Raw genomic sequence first — 27,968 nt, 5'->3', positions numbered from 1 at the left:
ACTGCACCTGGAGAACTGTGTGCAGTTTTGGACCCCTTACCTTAGGAAGGATATTACTGCCACTGAGTGCAGTGAAGGTTCACCAGACTATGAGGAACAACTCAAATTGAGACTGTGGCCATCCAATTCAGACCATCACCATGTACTGAACTTCAGCCTGACAGATCCATTGCTGGTGGCGTTGTAACCATTCACACTGCCTCAGCTGAAGCCATTGAATGGATTGTTAACCTCGACATCAAACTGACTTCCCATTTGAATTTTTAAAAAAGTTGCTTTAGTTTTCCACTTGATTTTCTACTATTCTTGGGATGTTTTTTGTGCCTTCTACTGTCTAAAGACAAATACAAAATACTTATTCAAAGTCTTTGCAATTTCCTTGTTTCCCATTATTTATTCCCCAGTCTCACCCTCTAAGGACCCAATGCTCACATTAGCTACTCTTTTCCTTTTTATATACTTGTAGAAGCTTTTACTGTCTGTTTTTATATTTCTTGCTAGTTTTCTGTCATACTCCAATTTCTCCCTCTTTATTTTTTATTTAGTCATCTGCTCATTTCTAAAATTTTCCCAATCTTCTGGCCTACCACTATTCTTTGCAGCATTTCCCCAGTGATGCTAAGGGATAATCATGCTCTCAAAGTCAGTTAAACCCCCTGAACTTGATTTTTAATGCTGTACTAACTTCATGGTCACTGTTAAACAACGTCACTGACCCTGAAAAGCTAATGTTCTATTTCTGAATGTCAAATTTACATTGTTTAAAGTTTGTAGCATTTCAGCCTCTAATCAAATCATTATTTATTTTGTATCTGAAAATGTAAATTAAAAATGAAGAGATTCAGAGCTTTTAAATTCACTTAATTTTGCCTTTCATGAGATTACTTCAACATGATTGATTGTTTAACCTGCTTCCTGACATCACTACTGCTGGACAGGTGGAGATTTTCTTGACATGATGTCAGACTCAAACTGTTGCCTCCAAAGGGGAAATCCATGTCACTGTGATTGCTAGATATTTGGGAGAAGCTTTTTTTGAGGTCAGCTGCTTAATGAAAAATGTAGCCAATTGTCAGACTGAGACTTGGGCCCAAAGCAACAGATTGCTTATTTAAATAAATGCAAAATATAAAACAGTAACAACCAACACCATTCTCCTTGATATAAAATAATAATCACAAAACTCACTTTCTCATACATTTTAAAACATACACTTGGCTTTATGGTATGAAAAATGTTGCTATTTCAAAACTAGTCCAGTTTATCTGCTGGTCAGCATAATATCACAGAACCTCTTTGCTGTCTGAAAAACAAGTTGTCCATCTGACCCCCATGCCAAAGGAGAAATTGATAAAAAAGACCTGATTAGCCAGGTATGACCAAGCTTTGGCACAGGAAATGTGACAAAAAGGAAGCACATGATGGACACACATTTATCAATAATTCTAGCTGATGTCCCATGACAATACCCAAGGTGAATTGGAGGATATGATGTTTGAATGCAATTGGACAGTTATCAACAAAGCGGAAAAAGGAAAAGTATGATGGGGAAACTGTGACATAGGAAGTCTACATTACATGCAAGAATTGGAATATATTCTTGTAGAATATCCTGTGGTGTTGATTTTAGGAAATTGCATGCCACTTTATTTCTCCTCAGATGTTAAGTATGTCATTTTATTTTAACTTCATTCCAATTATTCCATTGTGACATTACATTTCATCCTTAATCTGGTGCCCTCAATCCCAAATCGCTTCAAGACTGTTCCACTGTCTCCCTGATCAAATGAGGCCACAGTCTGATCATCTCCTGCTTCCACATTCTAGTTCTAGCTCTGACCCCTTCAGGTCTGTCACCTTAACACACCTAAATATGCCCACATTACAGATGCCTCCTTCATTACAACAGTATAATCTGTGACTCAATGTGAGCAATGTGATTAAGAGATCTATTAGAATATATGCTGTAACAAATGTTTTATGTAGTTGCAATTGGAGTAAGCTAATTTTTTCTATGAATTTTTCAATATACAGTTGATAAACAGCAGGTTTTACAAGCAGTGGCTCGCTTACAGTCAAGATTGGGTGAGAAAGGCGATACATCTCAACATGAGAAGCTAAATATTTTACGTGATACAATTGCAAGCCCTCTATTTAATCAAATACTAACCCTTCAGCATTCGATCAAACAACTGAAGGAACAGGCAAGTGCTTAACATGTTGCTATGTTATTGTATATGTGATTCTGTCTTCATTTGCTTTGCTTGAAAAATACATTGCATTCTGAGATTAGTCGTGCTTGATGTAACTTTTGTGAAGTTGTACTTTCTTGAGTTCTAATTCAGAGAAATAACTCTGTGACAGATATATGTGGTTATTTAGTTTGGCTGTTCCCAGCCATGTAGCAATTAGTTTAAAGTGAGCACAATACAGACCAGACTGAAACTCTATATATCTTTTTAAATGGATTCCTTAATGATTTGGAACAAAATAGATCTCTAAACTGTCCCACGGTAAATTGAAAAGTCTTCCTTTAGGGAGTAAATATTTAATTACTGAGTATAGTTGCAGCCTTAACTGCAGCCTGTTTGTTAGTGAATGCTCTTATAATTCAAATGGTGCAAGATTATACAATGCAACTTCATATCTATCTGTCCACAGCTAAACCGCATGTCCACAAATGCATCTCCTAACTTTGACTTTTCACAAGCCGGGCTCTTGGTGTTCAATCCAGAACGCATTGTTAATAATCCAGTTTCGGCAAAAGACACAAAACTGTTTCCAGATACTCCAATTTATGACCAACCAAGATTGTTGCAAACATCTGAAAGAACACAAAATGAGTTTGATAAAATTATTCAAATTTTAGCCCAGGTTAGTGTTTCTTTTTAACATGTTAGAATAAACTATTATTTCAAAATTAAATTGTGCAAAAGCACTGATAACAGTATTTGGGTAAAATTATGGCATTGTTGTTTTGGCTACCATGGGATGTTGAAGTGTTAAAACTCCTGGTGGAAAGTCACCGAGAATCATGGGATTTGATTGCTGAATTTCATGGGGTGGAATTTTACGGCTCCGTCATGGTGGGGGCGGGGCTGTAAAATGTACGGAGCTGTTCAAAAGTCCATTGATTTTGGCAGGACCGGGAAATCCCGCTGGCAGGAGAGACCATAAGATTCCGCCCTTGATGTTTTAGTTCTCTCATTTGGAGTGAATCATGGAAAGCAATCTATTGAGTTTTTTGATCAGTTTTCGTTTTAACAATGTTAATAGGCATAACACTTCACAATTTGCTAATTTAACCACTGATTATTGCACAGTTTCAGTGAAATTTTTCTAACGTTAATAGTCTATGTTAATAATTATTGTCAGGGATATTTTTCTCATGTTCTCATCTGTTGTAATTGTGGTGCTAGTCCTTGATAAGATTTGGTTTTGTTTAACATTCTGCTTGACTCTTTAGGTATTTATGCACTTGAACTGTAATTTAATATTTGCCTTTTATTAATTCACTTTTCTAAAAAAAATCTTAGGGAAGACAAGTTGAAAATATTGAATTGAACAAGCCAGCAATGGGAGGCCTGGGATTCAGTGTCGTTGGCCTTAAAAATGACAATATAGGCGAACTTGGTATATTTATACGAGAAATACAAAAGGATAGCATAGCAGACAGGTAAGAGTGTTTTAATCATATCCCTTTGATGCTGGTATTCATGAAGCTTGGATTAAAAAAAACATATATTACTGAGTGTTTTGAGAAATCCACTTTAAGCAGTCATGTTTCAATTTTTTTTATTTTTCCATTTTCAAGAATTTTCCAATGTAGCTTAACTTTTTCAGAAATCCTCGTCTAAAATTTAAACTTTTTTCATTGTGGTGAAATCATTTCCTTTTGCAACATTGAGAATACAGTACTTACAGGGCCATAACTTGCCCAGAAGTAAATCTAACAGTGTTTACCATTTGCTGGACATAACTTGTCCGTTTAGTCTGAGCGATTATTTGGTGCTGTAAATTTCTGGGAGTGTGAACTGAAAATGTTGCAGTGAGGGACACTGGGCATCCAGGACCTGAATGAACTGAGCATCTTCTTAAGCAATCAGCCAGAAGGATTGTGAAATGAGCAGCTCAAAGGACTGTCAAGGGAGTGTTAATTAGAGTAGATTAATTCAACGTCAAATCTTACGGAAAGAGAAATGGCAAGGGAAAGAAAGATTGGATTGCGAGAGAGAGTGAGATATAAAAGATATGGAAGGGAAAAGTAACAATAAAAATGTAAATTTTGCATTTAAAAATATCTAATAACAATTAGCACCTAAAGGAATGTGTCTCCATGGTGTAATAGTTAATTTTTGGTGCCAAAGAAATTCATTGGCAGTAATTAACAATTTAGCACATAATTAAAATCTGACAGCTACTCCAAGCTTACTTAAATATTAAATGGACCTTAACTATTAAATGGCTCCAAAACAGACTCCTTGCAGACCATTTCTAACTTACAAGTACAGCAAATAATCACTGCTTAATTCATTTTAATAGTGTGCCAGACAGTGAAATGCCATTTTTGCAAAGTTAACAGCATGTTGGACAGCAACTTTTCAATTTTGAGTTTAACCACCCATCTGCCCTTGCGTGAAGTTGCAGTGGCATTTGTGCGTGAACAATGGTGAGTGCTATTATCCTTGCCATTATTTTGACAGCAATTTGGACTGCTATATTTCTGAGTAACCACTCAAATGTGGAATACTCCTTGCATTAATTTTGGAAATTAGTCCAAAGCTTAAATTACCAGAAGTGTAACTTAACAAGAGAATACTGCCATGGAGTTATAGAAAACTGTAAGCACAAAACATAATCTAATTGATGAGTTTACCAATTTTCCATATATTTTTAACATGGATTAGAACACAGCCCTTTCATCTCTTGAAGCTAGGTTTGAATCCATGGTGTTGGGTTTAGCCTCCTCTCTGTTCTGGATAATCCAAAATGAAGGAACCATCCAGAAATTTTCAGAAAAATAATGGTAAATTAACAAAGCTTGTCCAGCCTTTGATGGTAAAAGAGATATGCAGTGAGTTCCGACTCTCCATAAATTGCTGGACAATTTGCAGTACTCCAATGTTAGCCTTGACAAAACCAAAAAAGCCATACTGTGCGCTTCCCTGTTGAAATTAATTGCACATCATGAAATTGCTGGATTTACCTCGTTAATATTAATTAATCTCAATGTAGCCATTTAGAGCTGGTAATTCATAAAAGCTTTTTTTAGTCACATGATTTATGATCCTTCAACATTGGAGGCCCAGAAAGGGAAAAATGAAGCTGGAAAATGGTGTGTCATTCCAGTAGGCAGTTAATTGTTCTGAGAGATTTGGTATGTTTTTAACTTCTTTAGCAGTATTTTTGTACCAATTTTTCCATCCACACTTCTGTTCATGTCAGATGGCAATAGTTTTCAGGGTGCAAAGTTCTTTTGACACTCGGAAAATTAGGCAGGTTTATTTCAGCAAATAATTTTGGGGCACAGTATATGAACAATTTGAGACGTGATGTGCTAAGTGTAAAATGCTTGCGAGGAGAAAAGTGACTTTGGATCTTTGGTTCCTAAAGTTGTTCATCACTGGGATTTTCACGTGTCATTTTTGGGTCTATTATAGAATAATTGATGGAGATTATTGTTATGATTAGTCAACAACTCCCAGAATAGTAGAAAGCAATCTTGATGGAGCTTGGTCTTTTTTTGTCTCAAAATTCCTTCTTCCTATGAAGGCATTTCCACTGTTCCTGATCGTGGTGCCGGCTCTATACTTCATGGGTCAAGAATGTTTGTACATTTCATAATCTACCCTGCCATTCACTCATTAACTTCTCAAGGACCAACGCAACAATTCCCGAATACAATCTGGTTACAATGTCCTTTTCACTTGTTTTTTTTAAATTCTGACTTTTCCTTTCTGTCTTAATTCTCCTTCTAATCCCCTCTTCTTTCTACTTTGTATTTTTCTATCTATTTGACTCTAATTCACCCCATTTCCTTTTCTGTTGTTGGCTTTGTTTCTTTCTGTTGTTTGCTTTTCTTTATCCTTTCTTTCATTGGTTAAGGAGATAAATCATTGGGCATGACGTTCTTGAGGTTCTGGATATGACCTTGACATTGTGCAATTGTTGTTTTGATGTTACAGCAATTTGTGACACAAATAATCACGCTGATGAAGTAAAAAGTCAAAGTAATGTCCCTCACCTTGAAGTGCAGCATTTCAATAGTTTCTGGCTCAACCTTAGAGTGCCTCAACTCATTTCTTGGTGACTATTAATCCACAGTACAAATAGAGTGTTGCACTATTGTAGAATGAGTGGTGCTCTGAGATTGGGGCACGTTATTAGTGTCAAGTATGAGGTATTTAATATTAAGTCATAGAATTCCTGTATCCCTGACCTGTTAAAAAGGTATTTGTTGGACAGAGGACTTACTTCGTAAAGATGCATTTATTTGAAATACTCATGAACAACATAAAACCTATCCAGTGGAACAAACGTTTCTTTCCTTGAATTCTACATTCATATGTATAAAAATTGTAATTGTCCTACAGTGCAAAATACTTTGTCCCAATACAAAATTTTTCTCTCCATTTATGATGTAGCTTGCATTTGTTAATCTTAACATGATTGAAATCGTCATTTGTTGATATAAAGTTGCACCTACATAACTTGTTCCCTCTGAATTCCCCTGCTGCAGCTTTCCTGCATCACATTTCCCTCTAACTCGATGAGTTACATGGTCTGTATTATAGATTTCCATGAAGTGACAGGAGGGATGCTTATGCTCGGAGGGTTTTTTTTCTCTTAAGTCTATGATTAAGTATTCAAATCTCTCCCTGACCTCATCCTCCCCTATCTCTGTAACTTCCCTCAACCTTATAACCCTCCAAGAACTCTGCATTTCTCTAACTCAGGCCACTTGTGCAATCCCCACTTCCTTCATCCTTTCCCTATTGCCAGATATGCCTTCAGCTGTCCAGGCTTGAAGCTGAGGAATTCTATCCCCAAACCCCTTGTCTCTCCACCTTTAATATTTCTGTCTGAAATCAAATGTTTGGTCAGCAGTCTTTTGGCTTGGTATCATTTTTTTTCTCTCATTGCGCTTCTATCCAGCACGTTGGGACTTTAACTATATTAAACACTCTAAATGAATGCAAATTGTTGTTGTTGTTCAGCGCTTTACTCCCGGCATTAACTAATTGCTTTTACAATTATTAATTTTATTCATACTACAAGTAACTTTGAATGTCAGTTAAGGCTGGGATTCAGATTTGCACTTTTTGGTTCAACACTACTAGGCAGCCTCATGGAGTTGAAATTTTAAATTATGAATGATCATTATTAAATAGCATCATTCATAAAAAGATTGAAGTGCAGTTTATTGAATAACCAAAAATGGTTATACTTTCTGCTCAGAATGCTAATTAAATTTTTTGGGGCTTTGTGAAAAGGGATGGCAGGTTACAAGAACATGACCAGATATTGGCCTTGAATCAAACACCATTGGATGAGAACATTTCCCACCAAGAAGCCATTGCACTGCTTCAGCAGACCAAAGGATCTGTGCATTTGATGGTTGCCAGAGGATCTCTTCAAAGAAGGTCTGCCAGTCCAATAGAAATGCCAGACTTATCCTTTGCTTCACAATCAGTAAGTTCTGTTTTGAGTTTTTAAGATAAGGACTTAATCATTTAATAAATCTAGAGTTCTAAGTATTTGAGTTTTAAGTGCTGTTGGATGTCAAGGCCTATCTTTTCTTAATGTGCTGATGCTGTTACCTATATTATGTGTCTTAACATTCATTGCCTACGGATAGTTATTTTTAACATGTAAGTTTCAGTGAAATATATCTTCTAAGCTGCCTTCTGTAGATTGGTGTATCCAAATTTTACCACAATGTACAGTTTTGGATTTTATTACCGGTGTATGTACCGTGATCAAAGCAATGTTTTAACATCTATCACCACAGAGGTCGCAAAATAAAATTGTACTCAAAACAAAATTCCAATTGGGTCTTTGGCCAATCCACTTCAATTTTTCTGAAGTGTAATGCTTAATATAACAATATATTTTCAGTTTACTTCATATTCTGAGCTAAATAACTACATGTAAAATTATAAAGACAATTCTGATTGTCAAAGAGACATGAGCACAATCTCTGGGAGATCAATCTGACATTTACCAATTATTAGACTACAATGCTTAATGAGCTGATTTTTATTGTAACCCGCAGCCTATGATGCTGAGGACATCATAGTTTTTTTTTTAAAACAGGTGATATTCTTATTCTGATGTAACTAGCATATGTTCATAGAATTGAATATACCTACATAAATTTGTATATATGATAAATTGAATGTTCAGCTCTTGCCAATAATAGAGTTTAACTGATTTGAATAATTACAAGGCAGTGATTGAGATATTGGTGGATGTTAAACCAGTAAATGGCATAAGGACAATGGAATAAGATTGATAGTATTGAAATCACTGTTGGTCTATAAACGGTACATTTTTTTTTAAAAAGGGTGTTTTGATAAATTTGGACTGATTTAATTTGGGTGCATGCAGCCTAATTACTGGATCCCAAATTAATGCTTTAAACTGTTTTAGTTTGACAGAGATATAAATAATCAGACAAAGGCTTAAACACTGAATCAACAAATAATACCAAAGTTTATTGAATAAAGGATAACAACAATACACTTATCAATTAACTAAAGTAGCAAAAAAACAAAAGAACTTATGCTTATCAATTAGACACTACAGGCTTCACGAATTCAGGTAGATAGCCAGTCCAGAAGAAGCGGAACACTTCTCACTGACAGGTGTCGGTTACCCCTGGACAAGCCTGATCCCAGGATGGAACCCAGCTTGATAGATCCTAACTTTTAATTTGTTTGTTTAGTTACATGGAGAATAACTATTGAACAGAGTCACAGGAGTCAGTTGATGAACTTTTAACAAATAAAACATTTATTCAACAAAAAAAGAATGAACTGTATTACAATAATCCTTCACCTATACCTTTACAGGATATATACAGATTTGTAAGGATAACATTTGTTACAAAAGCTATCTTATACTTTAATGTTCACAGTAAATACACAGTCAATGTAAACCTATGGCGACCTGTGGTCAGAGACACTATAGTCTAAAACCAAGTGACAGGTGCCATCCACACGGATGCTATGGATCTCTCAGCTTCCCTCCACTTCTCCCAGACGCTTGTCACACCGTGAGCCAACTAGTCTCACTGAGCTCCGTCTTCAACATGAAGGTTTCCAATCTTCACTCTCCAAGAACTTGCTTTGGAATCTTCTCCCAAACTGACACTTTCTCTCAGATGCCTTCCACATGGATCCATCTCCAGGGTTTCAAACTCTCCTTCTGATGTTCCTCTTCCCTGGGTCACCATATGCATTCAAGCTGCCTTCCACGCACTCTCTCTCACCAACTCAGGCATCAACATTACACCACTGTTTCACATGCCCATAGCAAAGGTTACAGACTTTCAGCTATCTCTTTGGACCTTCTGACTTCTCAAGCCTTTACCTCCTTAAGCTTGAAGCTTTAAACTTAAAACCTTTCTCTACCCCTCACTCAACTTCACTTAACAGGACCTTTTCCCAGGATCCTGTCCTCCCTTTGACTAGAGGTCTGCTTGGGTCTTTCTCCTGTTCCACTCCCCTGGATTTTGGGCCTTTTCTTTAGGTTGGGACTTGCTATCTGTCCCTTTTGCTCCTGGCAGCTACTTTCAACTAACTTTAGTTTGGGACTGGCTGTCTACCCCTCCTAGGTTTCCTCTGCTTGACAGCTGTCTTCAAAACAACTGAATTCCCACAGCTTCCAAATCAAACTGCTGTTTCTAGCTTTTGTGTGTGTGTCTGTGGGAGGGATCTGCCTCTTTGGACCCCTGTTACTAAGCAACAGCCCAATTCTTCTACTCTTTGTTTACTCTAGCTGCAAGTCGTAAAATCCTCATTAGAAATGCAAGCACCTTTTAAAATGAAACTAAAACTTAATTTGACATTTCTTAACACACACATACAGAAATACTAATCAAACTTAAACATTAAAACTAAAACTCATTCCTAACATCCACAAATACCAATATAACTTACTTAAACTATTTTTATTTCCTAACACAGGAATTCTGCCTTTGTCCCTATGCCCAGTGCTGCATTACCTGTTCTCATGCCAACAGGAATTCCACCTCTGACCCCGAGAAAACACAATACATGAACCAGATTGTTCCTGAAACTGTCTTTTATACCTAACTCTGGCTTCACCCAACCATGATTCAAAGTCGTTGTTAACAGCCAATTGATCAATAATGTTGTAAGGGTTAATTTCAATAGATCTGCCCATCTGCACACTTTGTCTTAAACATGAATACAATGGAGTACTTCAATGTGTTTTCCTTATCTCAATACTGGACAGACTCCTTATTCATTAGGCCAAGTGCCAGACTAGTCAAGGACAATGTGTTCCAATAGGGCCTTGCCAGAATAATGCAGTTGCTTCCCACATGACACACTCACAGCATGTTTAACATACAGATAGGAATGTTAGTAGAAACACATGAATAAATAGAATTCAACCCTTATTAACTACCTGATTAATTCCTTAATCGATTACAGAGTAATTGAAGTACTTCTTCTAATAATCACCTGTTGTTAGTCAGTTGCTAGTTAGAATACTAGTGGTTAGTGTACCAAAATGTTGCATAATTTGGCAGCAGGTATTCAAATTACAAAATGGCTTCTTTTACATAAAGTGTCAGTACAAAATGATGGCTTGACTTTGTTAGCCTAATGCAGAATATATGTGTTTGCAAAAGCCTCTAAAATGGTCAAGTTAAGTAGGCAACCTAAATCCTATTAAAATAAAATCTAAAATCTAGGCCAGCTTACAAAGCTTAGAAAAATAACTTTTTGATGGCTGGTGAAGTGGGTTGGCATTTCCAGATAAAAATGGAGATGCTGCTGGCTTCTAAACATGATGATGGATTTGGAAATTTCTTTCTGGTTTCTGCATCTCTGTACTAATTTTATATTCCCAAACAATAGCGTGAACATTTTCAAATGCTAGTTCATGTACTGTGGTGCTGCATATGGGGAATTTAAAACTAAGGCCAAGTTCATAATTGGCAGGATAAGTGGCTGGTGGAAATTGGGCCAAGGTAAGAGGGGAATGGCAAGGGATGAAGGGAGGTATAGTGAAGGCAGAGAAGGAGGGGGGTATGAAGTGGTAGTGGGGAGAAGGGCCAAAGGGAGAGAAAATGCTCAGGGGAATGTACACTGAGGGTTGAATACAGAGGAGTCTGTTACATGCAATGTATCTCTATCTAGGAAATCCTCTTGGTGGGTGGAGGGGAGCATGAGGTCTTCAAAACTCAGATTACTGGGAGGGGGCCTGGAAAGTTCAGCAAATAAGTAAGCAGGGGAAAATTGATCAAGAGGAGAGATGGACAGAAAGTCAAAGGGCTTCTGACGTTATTTCAGTTTTGATCTCTAAGTAAATCCAAATATGCAGAGACTTAGTTTCAGGTCATTGAACCTACACCTTTTTTTAAACTTATTCTTTCATGGGACATGGGTGTCGCTGGCCAGGCAAGCATTGTTTCCCTTGAACTATGCGGCTTGCTAAGGCATTTCAGAGGGCAGTTAAGAGTCAACCACATTGTTGTGGGTCTGGAGTCACATGTTGGCCTCACCAGATAAGGATGGCAGATTTCCTTCCCTAAAGGACATTAGTGTAGTTGAGCTGACCATGAAGCTTGGAAAGTTGATTTTGTGGCTAGCATTCTAAAACAAGTTATTAGGTTTTTGTGATAGAATTGAAGCTGACTGTAAATCAAAACTCAATGTTTTTATGGAGTTATCTACACCCTTCCACATTTCCTGAACAGGGTTAAAAATGAACAATGGCAGTACAAGCGGGCTGTGCCTCCATTTCCTTATTCTTTATGCCTGAGCCTAGATGGTATTGTCAAATTATTTGATCAGTTGCCCAAATTTGTATGTTCATATTTACTTCAACAAGGTATCAGAGGCAGCAACCTGGCTGGGTATTGTTTTCACTGTTCCTTTCGTCCACAACCGAGTTATTTAACCAGAGCTTGAATAGAGAATCCAGGAGATCTTTCTCGATGTGGCTCACTGGATGAGCAGAAGTTTCCTTCAGCTAAATATTGGGAAGACAGCCATCATCTTCACCTCATCTTCACCCTCCAGCCACTGATTCTATCGCTCTCCCTGGCACCTGTCTGTCAGATGATTTGCAACCTTGGTGTCATATTCGACACTAAGATGAGCTTCCGACCGCAAGTTTTCTTCATCGTCAAGACTGCTTACTTCCACCTGTGTAACATCACCCGACTCCATGTCTGCCTAATTCATCTGCTGCTGAAACCCTCATACATCTCTGATTTTTATCTCTGGACTTGACTTGATGGCTGGCCTCCCATCTTCCAATCACAGAAACTTGAGCTTATCCAAAACTCGAATGTCCATATCATAAATTGATCTTGTTACGATCTTGGTCATAAGAAGCAAGTCTTGGTCACCCATCATCCCTGCGCTCACTGACCTACACTGTGTCCTGGTTAAGTAATGTCTCAATTTTAAAATTCTTGCCTTTATTTTCAAATCCTACAAGGCTTTTCCACTCTCTGTCTCTGTGGTCTGCTGCAGTGCTCCAAGCCTTCAAGATTTCTGTGCTCTTTGAATTCTGGACTCTTGCGCATCTCGATTTTAATTGGTCTGGTACAGTAAGTCCCAGTTTAACATTGCCCCATTTTATGTTGCTTCACTTTAATGTCATTCAGGTAATGGGGCCTATATTTTCATTTAGTGTTGTGATTTTCATTTTAAAGTCATTTCACACTGGCCTGACATAGGGCCAAATGACCTGATCAGTGCCATTTTGCAGTGACCTCTCTCACTCCCTGATCCTTTCTCTCACTGCCGGACTTCCAACTTGCGATCTCTCCTGCTTCCTAACCCACCCTCTCACTGATCCTTGCGCTTGCTAAACCTCCTGTTCCCTGACTCTCCCGCTCGCTGTTCTTTTCTCCTGAGGGAAAGATGAGGGTTCAGGAAGGCGGGTTAGGGAACGGGAGAGGTCGCAAGTAGGAGCGTTGACAGCAAGAGGTTAGGGAGCAGGAGATACCACAAGCTTCCACCTGCCTACCACTCTCACTTCCTTTAAGCTGTTCCTTAAAACCTACATCAATCTCCAAGCTTTTGGTCATCTGTCTCAATGGGCCAAATCTTCCCATCTCGAGATTATCAGAGACCGGAAGTATAACTGAAGATGCACTTCGGGACCCTGTACAAGCCCTGAAGTGTGGACCTCCGTGGGAACTGCCCAGGAAGTTTCAACTTCCGATGGGAAATTCCTTTGTTACCTGGGACTTTCCGCGAATGTCTTTGACTCTGAACACAGAGACTTCGGACAGTTCCGATATACTTACCTGGGTAGTTACCCAGGAAATGTTAGATTAGAACCTAGATTAAGATATGGGTAACTACACAACTGACTACCCCCGACCAAACAACCCCATGAGCCCCCAACCTGATGTGACCCAACCACCATCCTGACATGACTACCCCCCAACCTGAATACCACTCCTGACCACCCGACAACCCCCTGACCAGACCTGACTACCCACCTGACTACCCCCACCCCAACCGAACCTGACTACCTCTTGACCACCCAACCATCCCCTGACCACCCCTCCACCTGACTGTATTCAAGCAACATTTTTGTGTGGTGAATAAAAATATTGTACAGTCACGCATTAAAAGGATCATTTTATGAAATCACCAATTATGTAATGTGGCCATTTTAATTCAGGAATGTGTTTGTGCCAAATTAGTTTTCTGATAGGTTTTGGTAGGTGGGTCCCACCTTTTTAATTTCATATTGAATGTAAGACTACTTTAGGATGGCCTCCCTGCATTAATTTGATGTCCAGGTCAAGGTGAATTTCTCTACAGTCCTGCAGAGGCACAAAAACAACAAAAGGATCACCATTAACAAGACAAAAACAATCAACATACATGAATGGTACGCTTCGAGCCAAGACAAATAGGGATTGACTCTCAATTGGAAACTGGATGCTTTTAGCAAAGTAGTAGCGCAGTATCAGAATAGCACCTAAAGCAATGTGATTTACAGAATACATTGCCACCACCCAATATAACTGTAGGCTATGTTTAACAGGTTGCTGCTGCTTTTCTCACAACAATCCAATGTTAAAAAGCTGATACTTATGGCAGCAAACACACTCCCAAAATGAATGTGATACAGTGTATGTATTACTGCGCTATAGTCAGTCTCACATGGCAAGGGTTGGGGGGGATTTCACGTTACAAGCTCCATCACGTCAGGAACAGTGTGTGACAAACACCTTTTAGAGCTTTGGTAAAGTGCAAAATTTAAATAGCAGTATGTGCGCAAAGCACTTGATATGTTTTAATTGAAAATGCCACCTCCTGCATGTTATTTTTTCTATGCTGATTCAGTGTCATTTTTAACTGAAATATACGTTCATTGGCAAGTGCTGAGATGTGGGAGAGGCAAGGACAGTGCTTTACATTGTAATGCAAAATCCTTGAAACAAGTAGAAAATGTATTTGTATATTTTAGTTTAAAAATGACCCTCGATACTAAAGTTCTTTGTTTGTGACTATTTAATGTTACTTTGGAATCTCCATAACTTGAGAACCCATGTCCTTTACACAGGCCAGGGTCATTAAACTTACCATATGGCAGCTAGAACAGTAAAAAGGAGACATGTCCTGTCTTTCCCCTACTCTACTCTGCTTTGACAGAGTTACCTGAGGGATGCTGTGCTACATGTTCCTGAGGCAATGTTCTTTGGCTGCAGTCGATGGGGGTCGATGTCAAGGAGGAACTCCAAGAGGTGAAGAGCCAGCAAGCCTCGCTCTTTGCCTTGGAGGCCTCCAAGTTCATCTTCCGGTCCAGAGTCTGCTCCCGTGGAGCAGGATGAGACGTGCCCACATTTCTTCTTCCAAAAGGTACACAGAGAGAGCCCTGTGTTCAGCAGCCTGAAGGAAGAAGACGGCTCCTTAAAGTCATTGCAGTCTGACATTTTGAGGATCAGCAAATCCTTTTATGCCAGATTATATGACGTGAAGCCCACAGACAGCACGGCCTCCCAGTCCTTCCTGTCCTCTATCACAGAGGTCTTAGACAACAGTACACGGGAGAGTCTGGACAAACCGCTAATTCCTGACGAACTGACTAAGGCCCTTGAGTCCTTCGAGAAGAGTAAGACGCCTGGAAGTGATGGCTTACCGGTTGAGTTGTATTTGGCTCTGTGGGACTGGATCAGCCCAGACCTGCTAGAAGAGTATGCTTCTGGCCGGCAGCATGTCAGAATCCATGAGGAAAGGCATCATCACCCTCATCTACAAGCGGAAGGGGGAAAGGGAGGAAATTAGAAATTGGCAACCCATTTCATTGTTGAATGTGGACTATAAGGTCATTGCCAATCGGGTCAAGTCTGCCTTGGAGTTGGTGATCCACCCTGACCAGAGCTACGCTGTGCCCGGCAGGAAGATCTCTGACAGCCTTGCGCTACTCAGGGATACGATTGCCTATATGCAGGACAGAGGTGTGGACACCTGCCTCATCAGCCTGGATCAGGAGAAGGCATTTGACAGAATATCACCTACCTACATGGTGGATGTGCTCTCCAAAATGGGGTTTGGGGAGGGAACCTGCAACTGGATCCAACTGCTCTACACTAACATCAGTAGCGCAGTTTCAATCAATGGGTGGGAATCAGAAAGCTTTCTAATTAAATCTGGAGTCAGGGAGGGCTGCCCTCTCTCCCCTGTCCTCTTTGTGTGTTGCATAGAATCCTTTGCTGAGTCCATCAGGAAAGATCCAGGCATAGGAAGAGTGACGATCCCAGGCAGTGGAGGCACTCAGGTCAAAGCCTCCCTGTACATGGACGATGTCGCTGTCTTCTGCTCGGATCCGCTGTTGGTGCGCAGACTGATCAACATCTGCAAGCATTTCAAACTGGCCTTGGGAGCCAAGGTAAATTGTGGGAAGAGCAAGGCCATGTTCTTTGGGAACTGGGCTGACCGATCCTTTGTCCCATTCACCGTCAGGTCAGACGGCCTGAAGGTGCTGTGGATATGGTTCGGAGGGACCGGGGCATGGGTTAGAAACTGGAGGGAGTGAGTGGCTATGGTGGAAAGGAAACTGGGCATATGGGAGCGACACTCCCTCTCCATTGCGGGTAAAATCCTGGTCATCAGGTGTGAGGCACTCTTGCTGTTGCTGTACGTAGCGCAGGTCTGGCCCATTCTTCACTCCTGCGTGATGGCGATCACCCAAGCCATCTTTCGCTATATTTGGAGGTCGAAAATGGATTGTGTCCACAGGGACACGATGTCCTAGCCTCTAGATAAAGGGGGAAAAAACCTGCCCAACATCGCCCTCACCCTGATGGCCACCTTTGTGCGTGGCTGTATCAAGCTGTGCGTAGACCCTCGGTATGCAAACACCAAGTATCACTACGTGCTGAAGTTCTACCTGTCCCCGGTGTTGCGAAGGATGGGTCTGGCCACGCTGCCATGGAACGCGCCAAGTAGGCAGAGCACCTGTCCCTCTTGGAAAAATTTATGCAGAGAAACACCTTTGACCACAAGTCCATCAGGCAGAGGTCGGCATGTAACGTCTTAGAGGCCCTGCGGGAAAAGGAGACGGCGGATCCTGTCGGATGGTTCCCCGAGCAGACTGTCAAAGTCATTTGGCAGAATACCTCATCACCAGAACTTTCCAACAAGCACCAAGATGTAGTTTGGCTGGTGGTAAGAAAGGCCACCCCATCAGATCCTTCTTACATGCCAGGAGTCTCACCCCCTCTGCATGTTGCCCTCGAGGTGGCTGTGTTGGGGAAAAGACTGTTGTTCACCTCCTTGTGGAATGTGCCTTTGCAAAGAAGGTCTGGAGAGAGAGGCAGTGGCTTTTGTCGAGGTTCATCCCGAGCAGTGTTGTGACGCAGGACTCTGTGCTCTATGGGCTGTTCCCAGGGACACACACCGAGACAAACATCAACTGCAGCTGGAGGATCATCAACTCGGTGAAAGACGCTCTTTGGTCTGCCCGAAACTTGTTGGTCTTCCAGTGCAAAGAGTTGTCCCCGACCAAGTGTTGCAGACTGGCACATTCCAAGGTCCAGGACTATGTGCTGAGGGATGCACTAAAGCTTCGGGCAGCCACTGCAAAGGCGCAATGGGGAAAGGTCGCTGTCTAAGACCTTTCTGCCATATTGCATGGAGGGGCTGGGAATTGTATAGACCCCTCGGGATGTATGAATGTATGTATAGTGAATACTAAATGTATTACAATTGTATTGAAGCACCTCAGAGTGCAACATAATGTATGTTGATAACTCCAATACCATTGCACTGTCTGACTATCTGTAATGACCATATTGAAATGATTGTAATATTCATTGATTGTATTGAAGCACCTTGTGATCCATGTGTAAAAGTTGAATCTGATTGCACTTTTTGTGATGGCCATTTAGAAATGTTCACTCAGATGTTTTATGAATAATGTATATTTTTCCAAAAAAAAAGCTGGTCTTCCAGTGCAGAGTTGTCCCCGACTGAGTGTCGCAGACTGGCACATTCCAAGGTCCAGGACTACGTGCCGAGGGACGCACTAAAGCTTGGGGCAGTTGGCGCAATGGGGAAAGGTTGCTGTCGAAGACCTTTCTGCCAAAGGGCACCGAGGGACTGGGAATCGTATAGACCCCTTGGGCTGTACAACTCACAATAAGTGTATGTAATGAATACTAAATTTATTGTAATTGTATTGAAGCACCTCAAAGTGCAACATGATGTATGTCAATAACTCCAATCCCATTGCACTGTCTGTAATGACTGTAATATTCATTGATTGTATTGAAGCACCTCGTGATCCACATGTAAAAGCTGAATATGATTGCATTTTTTGTGATGGCCATTTAGAAATATTTTGTAATATTCTTTCAGATATTTTATGAATAAAGAATATTTTTCCAAAAAAAAAGCTGGGCTCGGAAGACCCTGGAAGAAATGCGCAGCAGCATTGAACCAGGGGCATTTATGAGCGCAGCGGCAATCCAACGATCATTATCACTGCCCGGAAGATCCGAGCCAATATCTCCTTAAGTGTCTCAACATTTTTTGCCTCTGGTGAAGCACCTGGGATGTTTTACTATGCTAAAGGCACTATATAAATGCAAATTGTTGTTGGTTTATTTTCTCCATCAGCAAGTTGCATTACTGCACATCATATTTAGCCAATAATCAATTCAACTATTGAGTGCTTGTACTGACACAGAATGCATCATATGAGCTTATGCTGTGTTATGCACGTTGATGACTAGGTATAAAGAAGTTATTCTTGAATGGATATGAGAAGTTAATTAAACTCTGTTTTTCTCCAGGTTTTGGGTTATATACCTCCTTTTGTCTACATTAATTAACAAGGAGCTCATTCAATTCATCAGAATAACAGCAATAGGGGCTCTACCAGCAACAGCTTTTTAAAAGATACTTCTGTTCTTTGCAGTATCAGTGATCCGCTGCATCAGTTTGTGGGGTGCCAAACTAGAAACGAAAGCAAACTTTGTACCCGTCTAGCTGAAGGCAGGATTTATGTTTGTACGTGGTTTAAGACTTTCTGATGGGAATGTCTGGATTTGTATGGCTCAGTTTTACACTGGGCAGTGCATTTATCCTCTGACACCTCAGAGGAAACCTAGCCTGTGATGCATCACTGCCTTAGAACGTACTTCCGACTGTTACTCAAATGATGCAATTTGTACAATTGACAGCTTACTGTTTCCTCTTGGTCAGTATGCTGTGGTAGACAGTAACAAATGGCAGCATCCTTGAACTTAATCACCTGATTAACCAGCAATGTCATCAGCATTTCCTTCCCTTAATGATATATTTAACTATCAAAGCTAAATTATTCAAATAAACAACATGCAAATCTTTGTACAGAGCCTTGTATAGTACTCTAGGAATATTTTACTGTTTATTGTTGAGCGTGTTAATGATGTGGGCATTGCTTTTAACATGAGTAGAAACTGTAATTAAGATGTTTATGTACTCTAAGAATTAATGTATTCCAGTAGAAAAAGCACCTGTCTCTATAAACTCATTTCTATATAAAATAAATGCTCTTGAGCTCTTGCTGAATTTCAGTCACCTGTGAAAGGATTAATTTCAACCAATAAAAGTCTGACAGATTTTGCTATATAATAAATTTTCTTGTTTTCCATCTATTTCAGATTCAGTGGGGGCATGTAGAAGAAATTGAATTGGTCAGTGATGGATCAGGTTTAGGATTTGGAATTGTAGGAGGAAAGCCAACTGGAGTAATTGTGAAAACAGTCGTACCAGGAGGATTAGCTGATCGGGTAACCTTTTCACTTTTGCATTACCACAAAAGGTAGAATTTCTTAACCCTGTTTCTTAGATTTTTACTGAATGCAAGACCATAAAAGATTTCCTGCTACCAGTCTTTGGATTCCTATATAACCAATTCCATTTGAAAAATACTTGTAATGAGAAGAACTGGTGAGAAACATGACTTTTTTTTGTTTATGATTATGTTAATTGTCCTGTATTGGATTACCAGTAGAACAGAAATTCATAAAAGATAGTTTACTGGAATTACTTCCAGTTATGATAAATCTGTTGTTTCTATATTGTGTTACAATCTCCATATGGACCAATAACTTTTAAAAAGAAATTCAAACTTCCAGTTAATAGCTAAAAGAATCACATGACAAAATTTCAGATTTTAAGACATTTGCTGTAACTAAAGACAAAAAGCGCTATTCACTATCTTTGTAGGCAATTTATACTTTAAAATACAGAACAAATGGAATCCCGCCCCTTCTTATTTTTAGCACAGCCGAGAGAACACATTTCACAGATATAAGTTACGCTGTCCTATAAGTAGGCATTTAATTCTCCCAAAATCAGTCCACAATAATTCTTAGCTCCTGAGAGTTTACTTCTGTTCTTTTCTTTTCTCAGCCTAGTAACTTAAAACCACAGAACTGTCCTTCACTGTGAGAATATTACTGGAGAAGCTCCCTCTAGTGCAAGTGAGGCAAATCTTCCAGCTTGTTTTTAACTCCTCGCGAATTTGGAATTTTCAATGCGAGCATGAGCTCCCGTCCACATTCTGGTGCGGTGAACCATAGAAACTTTCGGACTCTAGCTGCTCTCTCTCTCTTGGCAGACGAACTGTGTCCATGAGTTTATTGGATATCTTCGAAACCTTTTCCCACTCAAAGCCCATTTTAATGGCAACATGAATCCACATGAGCCTTTACCCAGGTGTAAATGCTGTTTAGCTATCCTTGAAAGCCCAACTCTCTTCCGTCTTGGAACTTGGACGGTGTTACGATCTCAGTAGAGACCAGTAACTTTTTTGTAAAAGTTGAAGAAATCTGAAATCCCAGTTATTTACTAAAAGAATTAAGTCGCCAGATTCTATGGTTTGAACAAAAGGATTTTTAGTTTCCAAGAGTAAAACAAAGCAAAACCTAAATACTATCTTACTAACCCCCTATATTCTAAAACCTAGAATCAATGTAAGTTAAACATGAATTAATACGCAAATTACGGTCGATTATAAACTATAAATTATGCATTCAATGGCAGATACAACTAAGACATCCCTTACGAATTGGCTCAGCAGTCTACTCAGTACATAGGTCATCAAACTTGGTCACAAAGTTCTTTAAAACCCTGTTTTCCTTACAAAGAATTTCAGCTCCTCTTCTTCTAGAATGTAGCCTGATCCGCAGCTGACAGTAGTGCATAACAAACCCAAGTTCCAAAGGTATGGTTTTCCACAAAAATGGCAAATATCTGCAGAACCTCCTCAACTCAGTCTGGATGATGTCGATCCACCAATGTTACCTTCAAGTAACAGAAACAGCTGCAGCAACTGTATATTTGTGTGTTCTCAGCTTCTGGATCGAGCTTGCCTGTACTGCACCCACTGGGCTCATCAGCTTTTGAGCTTGGAGGGCTTTGTTTCCTTTCATACGCTTCACCCAGTTTCAGTCTTCCTAGAAGTTTTGGTTTCCAACTGCAGCTTTAGTTTCCTTAGAAACTGGGAAGGTCAGTTTCCTTTCTTAGTTTCATTTTCAGTTTCCCTTCTCAGTTAGGATCCCTCTCAAAAAATACAAGCTTTGCGACCATAGATTCCACCACAACGGCTTCAAGCTCAACTGTTCACTACCCGACATTCTCAACACTTTTCTGGGATGTTGGAAACTCAAAGCTCAACCACTGTATGTACACAGGTTGCTGCCATTGTATCCAAGTGTAAGCATCTTACACCTTCTTCCCAGTAAAACCATCTGTGTCTCTTTTAACGCTTAGCAATCAAACCACCCAGACTTGTCAGGTGGACTTCAGAACAGGTCACATGACCCCTGGTCACTTTTACCCTAAATTTAAAGTTTTTTAAAAAATTCATTTATGGGATGTGGGCTTTGCTGGCTGGGCCAGCATTTATTGCCCACCCCTAGTTGCCCTTGAGAAGGTGGTGGTAAGCTGCCTTCTTGAACCGCTGCAGTCCATGTGGCCTAGGCACACCCACAGTGCTGTTAGGAAGGGAGTTCCAGGACGTTGACCCAGTGACAGTGAAGGAACGGCAATATATTTCCAAGTCAGGATGGTGAATGACTTGGAGGGGAACTTCCAGATGGTGGTGTTCCCATCTATCTGCTGCCCTTGTCCTTCCCTATGGTAATGGTTGTGGGTTTGGAAGGTGCTGTCGAAGGAGCCTTGGTGAATTCCTGCAGTGCATCTTGTAGATGGTACAAACTGCTGCTGCTGTGCATTGGTGATGGAGGGAGTGAATGTTTATGGACGTGCTGCCAATCAAGTGGACTGCTTTGTCCTGGATGGTGTCAAGCTTCTTGAGTGTTGTGGGAGCTGCACTCATCTAGGCAAGTGGGGAATATTCCAACACACTCCTGACTTGTGCCTTGTAGATGGTGGACAGGCTTTGGGGAGTCAGGAGGTGAATTACTCGTCGCACGATTCTTAGCCTCTGACCTGCTCTTGTAGCCACAGTATTTATATGGCTAGTCCAGTTCAGTTTCTGGTCAATGGCAACCCCCAGGATGTTGATAGTGGGGGAATTTAAAGATGGTAATGCCATTGAACATCAAGGAGCGATGGTTGGATTCTCTCTTGATGGAGATGGCCATTGCCTGACACTTGTGTGGCGCGAATGTTACTTGCCACTTGTCATCCCAAGCCTAGATGTTGTCCAGGTCTAGCTGCATTTGGACATGGACTGCTTCAGTATCTGAGGAGTCACGAATGGTGTTGAACATTGTGCAATCGTCAGTGAACATCCCTACTTCTGACCTTATGATGGAAGGAAGGTCATTGATGAAGCAGCTGAAGATGATTGGGCTGAGGAGACTACCCTGAGGAACTCCTGCAGTGATGTCCTGGAGCTGAGATGACTGACCTCCAACAACCACAACCATCTTCCTTTGTGCTAGGTATGACTCCAACCAGTGGAGAGCTTTCCCCCTGATTCCCAATAAGTCCAGTTTTGCTCAGGCTCCTTGATGCCAAACTTGGTCAAATGCAGCCTTGATGTCAAGGGCAGTCACTCTCACCTCACCTCGGGAGTTCAGCTCTTTTGTCCATGCTTGAACCAAGGCTGTAATGAGGTCAGGAGCTGAGTGGCCCTGGCGGGACCCAAACTGGGCGTCAGTGAGCAGATTATTGCTCAGCAAGTGCAGATTAATAGCATTGTTGATGACCCTTTCGTTACTTTACTGATGATTGAGAGTATACTGATGGGGTGGTAATTGGCCGGGTTGGATTTGTGCTGCTTTTTGTGTACAGGACATACCTGGGCAATTTCCCACATAGCCAGGTAGATGCCAGTGTTGTTGCTGTACTGGAACAGTTTGGCTAGGGGCACGGCAAGTTCTGGAACACAAGCCTTCAGTACTATTGCTGGAATATTGTCAGGGCCCACAGCTTTTGCAATATCACCTGGAATGAATTGAATTGTCTGAAGACTGGTATCTGTAATGCTGGGGACCTCCGGAGGAAGTCGCGATGGATCATCCAATCGACAGTTCTGGCTGAAGATTGTTGCAAATGCTTCAGCCTTATCTTTGGCACTGTTGTGCTGGGTTCCTCCATCACTGAGGATGGGGATATTTGTGTCACAGTCCTAGAACATAATCTTACAGACCTATAATTGTAACAATTGACATAATTAAACAGGTCTTTTGGATATGTAATTTTTATTAGCGTTAACTTATTTCCCCATTCTTCTCCTTCAGTCAACTTGTATCATGAATTTTTGTGCGCAGAAAACTGAGACAGAAGGTTTTGAATGCTGTTGTCAATGCTGTTTTATACTTAGCTATCAGAAGCTGTGTTTGTGACTGATTTTTTTTTTCTCCCTCTGTTTTTCTGGAGAAGTGCCTAGCCTCTCCTGAGTGCTTCCACAAGATATTGACATTAAATTGATATGTGGAAAAACATGAACTTTGGTACTCTTTTGTATCTGTGTTCTTTCCATCTGGATTTTTGAGTTCTATTAACACCAACTCTTTTGTTCTTTTATATTATAAAGTAATGGAACATTTTGTGAATGTAATTTCACTATTTCTGAAGAAGTAGTTTTCATGTTTTTTTAAAATTAGGGCCAACAAGCAGCACATTTCATTGTACTGGCGTCTTGGGGAAATTATGTACCAGTAAAATCATTCAAATAGCTTGACTCTGTTTTGATGTATATATTTAATTATTTAAAAAAATTTATTTGCTAAAGTTAATTTGGGAAACACATTGTATTTTAGAATATGATAATAGCTACATTGACTGAGAGAGTCCTAAGTTTCAGCCTTTACTCTGAATTAGTCAGTGTCAGCTGGAGAGCCATAACAATGGGCCGAATTTTGATGTAGATGTAACGACAAGGTTAACAGTGCTCACCACTATTTAGATGGAATTCAGACAGCAACTTCTGCTGAGTGCATGTGTCTTTAAACATGAAAAGCTGTGGTTTTCCTTCAAATACTTCCTGAAACTGGCATGTCACTGTGTAGTTCCCTATTCAGTTATGTTACATGGCTTGAAGTTGCTGTACTTGCCTTATAGATACAAACTAAACCTGCCAGAAAAAGATAGAGCTTGTCTTTTTCAGTCTAAGTGTACTTTTAATGGCATGATAAGGTTTAATTACTGTCAAACAATTGCTCTAGTACTGAAAATTAACTTTTACAACTGTGGAGTCTTGTTTCTTGGACTTTAATTATTGTTGGAGATTTTTAAAAAAACGTTGTAACACTTTCTCTCTGCCTTATCTCTCTTAAGCCAATCTTTATTTCACCCTCTTTATTTTGCTTCTGTACTTGATTTAGTATTGAGTTGTATATTCTAACTGACACGTCTTGACTCGGACCCTGCGCTGCTCATTAAAGATTCTTCAATCTGATTCCTTAAGGACGTACAAAGTTGCCTGTCCTGTTCTCACAGATCCCAGATGCTCTTAAGAGTGCTGCACTTTTTGGCTCTCTAATTTACAGTCTGTTCCAGTTCAAAACCGCATAGAAAGTCTGAGAATTATTCTAACAAATGACTGGCACCATTTTGTGTTGCTAAGAGCAAAATCCTGCCCATTGTCTTCAGCAGCTCTAGGTTATGGAAGAGAAAATTTAGCTAGTGTTCTGATTGTTGTGGTAATTGGAAGCCTGTACTACTTCTGGAGGTGTGATTCTGAAGATGCCAGATAAGGTCAGCATTGAGTACTCACTAGTTGAATAGTACTTTGACATTCGCTTTTCAGGCTCATGCGTAATGAACAGTCAGTTAAGTGAAGTATTTGTGGTCTGCTTTCACCTGTTGAACTGAATTCTAGCATGAACTGCTGCCACCAAGAGAAGACAGTAAATAAATAACTTGGAATTAATAATTGTATTGATAGCTTCTCAGAAACATTTTATTAATTTCTTTGATAATGAAAAAATGAAAACTTTTCAAGCTCTCTCAAAATCTTGTGTGTGTCAATAAGGTCACCTCCCATTCTTCTAAACTCCAATGAATATATGCCCAACCTGCTCAATATTTCCTCATAAGACGACACCTTCATCTCAGGGAGCAGCCTAGTGAACCACCTCTGAACTGCTTCCAATACAAGTATATGCCTCCTTAAGTAGGAGATCCAAATTGTACACAGTATTGCAGTTCCGGTCTCACCAATGCTCTGTACAACTGGGGCAGGACTTCCATACTTTTATAATCCATCCCCTGTCCAATAAAGGCCATTTGCCTTCCTAATTACTTGAGGTGCCTCCATGTTAACTTTTTGTGATTTATGTACAAGGACACCCAAATCCCCCTCTACTGCAGCATCCTGCAATCTCTCTCCATTTAAATAGTATCTTACTTTTCTATTCTTCTTGCCGAAGTGGACAACCTCACATTTTTCCACATTATGTTCCATCTGCTAAATTTTTGCTTACTTGCTTAACATATCTACATTCCTTTGTAGACTCTTTGTATCTTCCTCACAATTTGCTTTCCTACTTATCTTTATATCATCAACAAATGTGGCTACAATACAGGTTGTCCTTTCACCCAAGTTATTAATACAGAATGTAAACAGTTGAGGCCCCAGTACTGATTCCTGCAGCGCTCCACTTGCTACAGTTTGCCAACCTGAAAATGATCCATTTATCCTGACTCTCTGTTTCTTATATGTTGGGCCAATCCTCTATCCATGCTAATACATCACCCCCAACTTGAGCTCTTGAGTAACATTCTATTTGGAAGTTTACTGAATGTGTTTTGGAAATCCAAATACATCTGATCCCTTTTATCAGACTCCCTTACTTTTAAATTTCTATTCATCATACTTCCAAATTTTATATCCAGAATTTAAAGATTTTATTGCATGTTTTTAGGATGGAAGGCTTAGAACAGGTGATCACATACTCCAGATCGGAGGCACTGATGTCCAGGGAATGGGAAGTGAACAGATTGCCCAGGTGTTGAGAAACTGCGGTAGTCGGGTCCACATGGTAGTGGCAAGAGATCCACGCGAGGACTTTTCTTTCAAATCTTCTGCAGTTATTCCTGCTGTGATGCCTTCTCAAGACCATTCCAATGCTGTAAGTACCATTGAACTACAGTAGTGAAATTACTGTATATTAATTTTTCTACTTGAACTTGGAAATTATATTTTCACCAAAGTGAGGATTGATCCTGTTTAAAAATTGGGATGTTTTCCACCTTGCTCCTATATATTAAGGAAGAAGGTAAGTCTTTCCATCAAAACCTCTCCAAATGAAAGAAATGTAACACTAAATTGGGATTTGAGTTTGTTTCAAGTTATTTCTGTTGATACTTCAAGATTAAGATTTCTATTCAAAGAAGGATTATTATTGGTAAACTGGCCTGAAGAAGTTGAGGGAACTCAGTTAATATCATATTTGCTATTGTCAACCTGCAGTGCATGCCATCAAAAAAGGTCATCCAGCCATCATTGGCTATTTAGTCGAGACTTCCTTTTTCTCTGCCAGCTGTTTGGTCCAGTACTGGATCTGCTGGGGTGATTTTGAGTGTGCCTATAGGGGAATCACAAAACGTTTAAGCACGTGGGCAGGCCAGTTCCCCCATTATGTGTTTTCTCTACATGAATTACTTAATCTAATTCTACTTCCCTACTTTTTGCATCTTATATCCTTTATATACCAGTGGAGTAGGAGGGAGCATTCACTTTGTTTCCACAAAATTAACATCTGTTTCCCCAGGAAATATTGTTCAGTGCCAGTTGTGAGCTAAATGCTTCTGTTTCAACTAGACTTCTCTCTGGTTTTTAGTGAACTAACATAGAGGAGTACCATGGACAACATGGGCTTCAAAGAGTTGGCTGGAGATAGTCTTCCAGATGCTGTGGTGAGGGTTTAGAGCAGAAAACACTGTCTTTGGGTGCTGAACAGAGCCTGAAGCCGTGGATCCACACTGCTGGCAGCAACTGTTGGCATTTTATTCCGCGGCCTGTTAACTGGGGAAAGAGTTGATGAATTGTGGATCCCTTTGTTTATTAACGGGTAAAGGGGTTATTTTTCTCTGTATTTGCTTTGCATGTGGATATAAAATTGAGCCTTTCCTCTCAATGTTCTCCAATTTCTGTTCACAAGCGTTAAATAAAAACTTGGCATCCAGAGTCACTTTTTCAGGCTGTTTGCTGGGCAAACTGGAGGTCATAGGTTCCGTTTTGATAGGCAAAATAGAAATGACTCCTCTCAAAGAAAATATAATATGAATTCAGCTCATTAAAGGATCCACTTATGGGGAGGACACTTAATGCTGAAACTCCTTCTGCTTCACCCTTCTCCCTTAAAAACATTCTCCACTCATTCCTCAACAACATTAGAAAATAGATCAGCTGTTAAGTTGTTTTGTGGAAGTGTATTACGTATAAATGGTCTTTTATGTTTGTCTATAAAGTCTTCTGAAGTTGTTCACTGCTTGTGAAGGGCTTTGAGATATTTTGAGGATCTGATACATGTTATATAAACAGAAGTTATATAATATGCTGTTTCTTCTCATTTAATGTGTTTTTTTTTTCCTTTTCATATATTTAAGTCTCTTGGACTAAGATTTGCAATTAATGTATTTGCAGGCAATTTAGTATGTGGACTTTATCATTAGGAGCTGCATGGTGAAATGTGCAACCTGCAGACCTGACTTCTTATTATTCAGCTTTTGCATGGAACTTTGTGCCGTGAGCGCTTAATTTCTCTCTTCACATTAAGTTTCCAAACTAAATTTTTCAAAGTTCTCAAGCAGTCCAGTGCCTTTGCA

The 27,968-nt window shown here is 40.0% G+C and overlaps 1 protein-coding gene across 5 annotated transcripts in view; it reads left to right on the top strand.

The window, feature by feature from the left end:
• The window catches only part of patj (PATJ crumbs cell polarity complex component), a 392,616-nt gene that overhangs the window by 7,878 nt on the left and 356,770 nt on the right, over positions 1-27,968 (top strand). For all 5 annotated transcript variants that reach the window (XM_078561172.1, XM_078561175.1, XM_078561174.1 and 2 more), the window contains exons 3-8: positions 2,035-2,204; positions 2,662-2,874; positions 3,537-3,676; positions 7,494-7,692; positions 19,379-19,507; positions 26,063-26,269. In XM_078561172.1, the coding sequence (XP_078417298.1) occupies positions 2,035-2,204; positions 2,662-2,874; positions 3,537-3,676; positions 7,494-7,692; positions 19,379-19,507; positions 26,063-26,269 (1,058 nt within the window). The remainder of the gene's footprint in view (positions 1-2,034; positions 2,205-2,661; positions 2,875-3,536; positions 3,677-7,493; positions 7,693-19,378; positions 19,508-26,062; positions 26,270-27,968) is intronic.

The sequence above is a fragment of the Cetorhinus maximus genome, chromosome 17 (assembly GCF_964194155.1).
Source record: "Cetorhinus maximus chromosome 17, sCetMax3.hap1.1, whole genome shotgun sequence".
Lineage (NCBI taxonomy): Eukaryota > Metazoa > Chordata > Chondrichthyes > Lamniformes > Cetorhinidae > Cetorhinus > Cetorhinus maximus.
The sequence above is the reverse complement of the archived record's forward strand: the minus strand, read 5'-3'. Positions and strand labels throughout refer to the sequence as shown.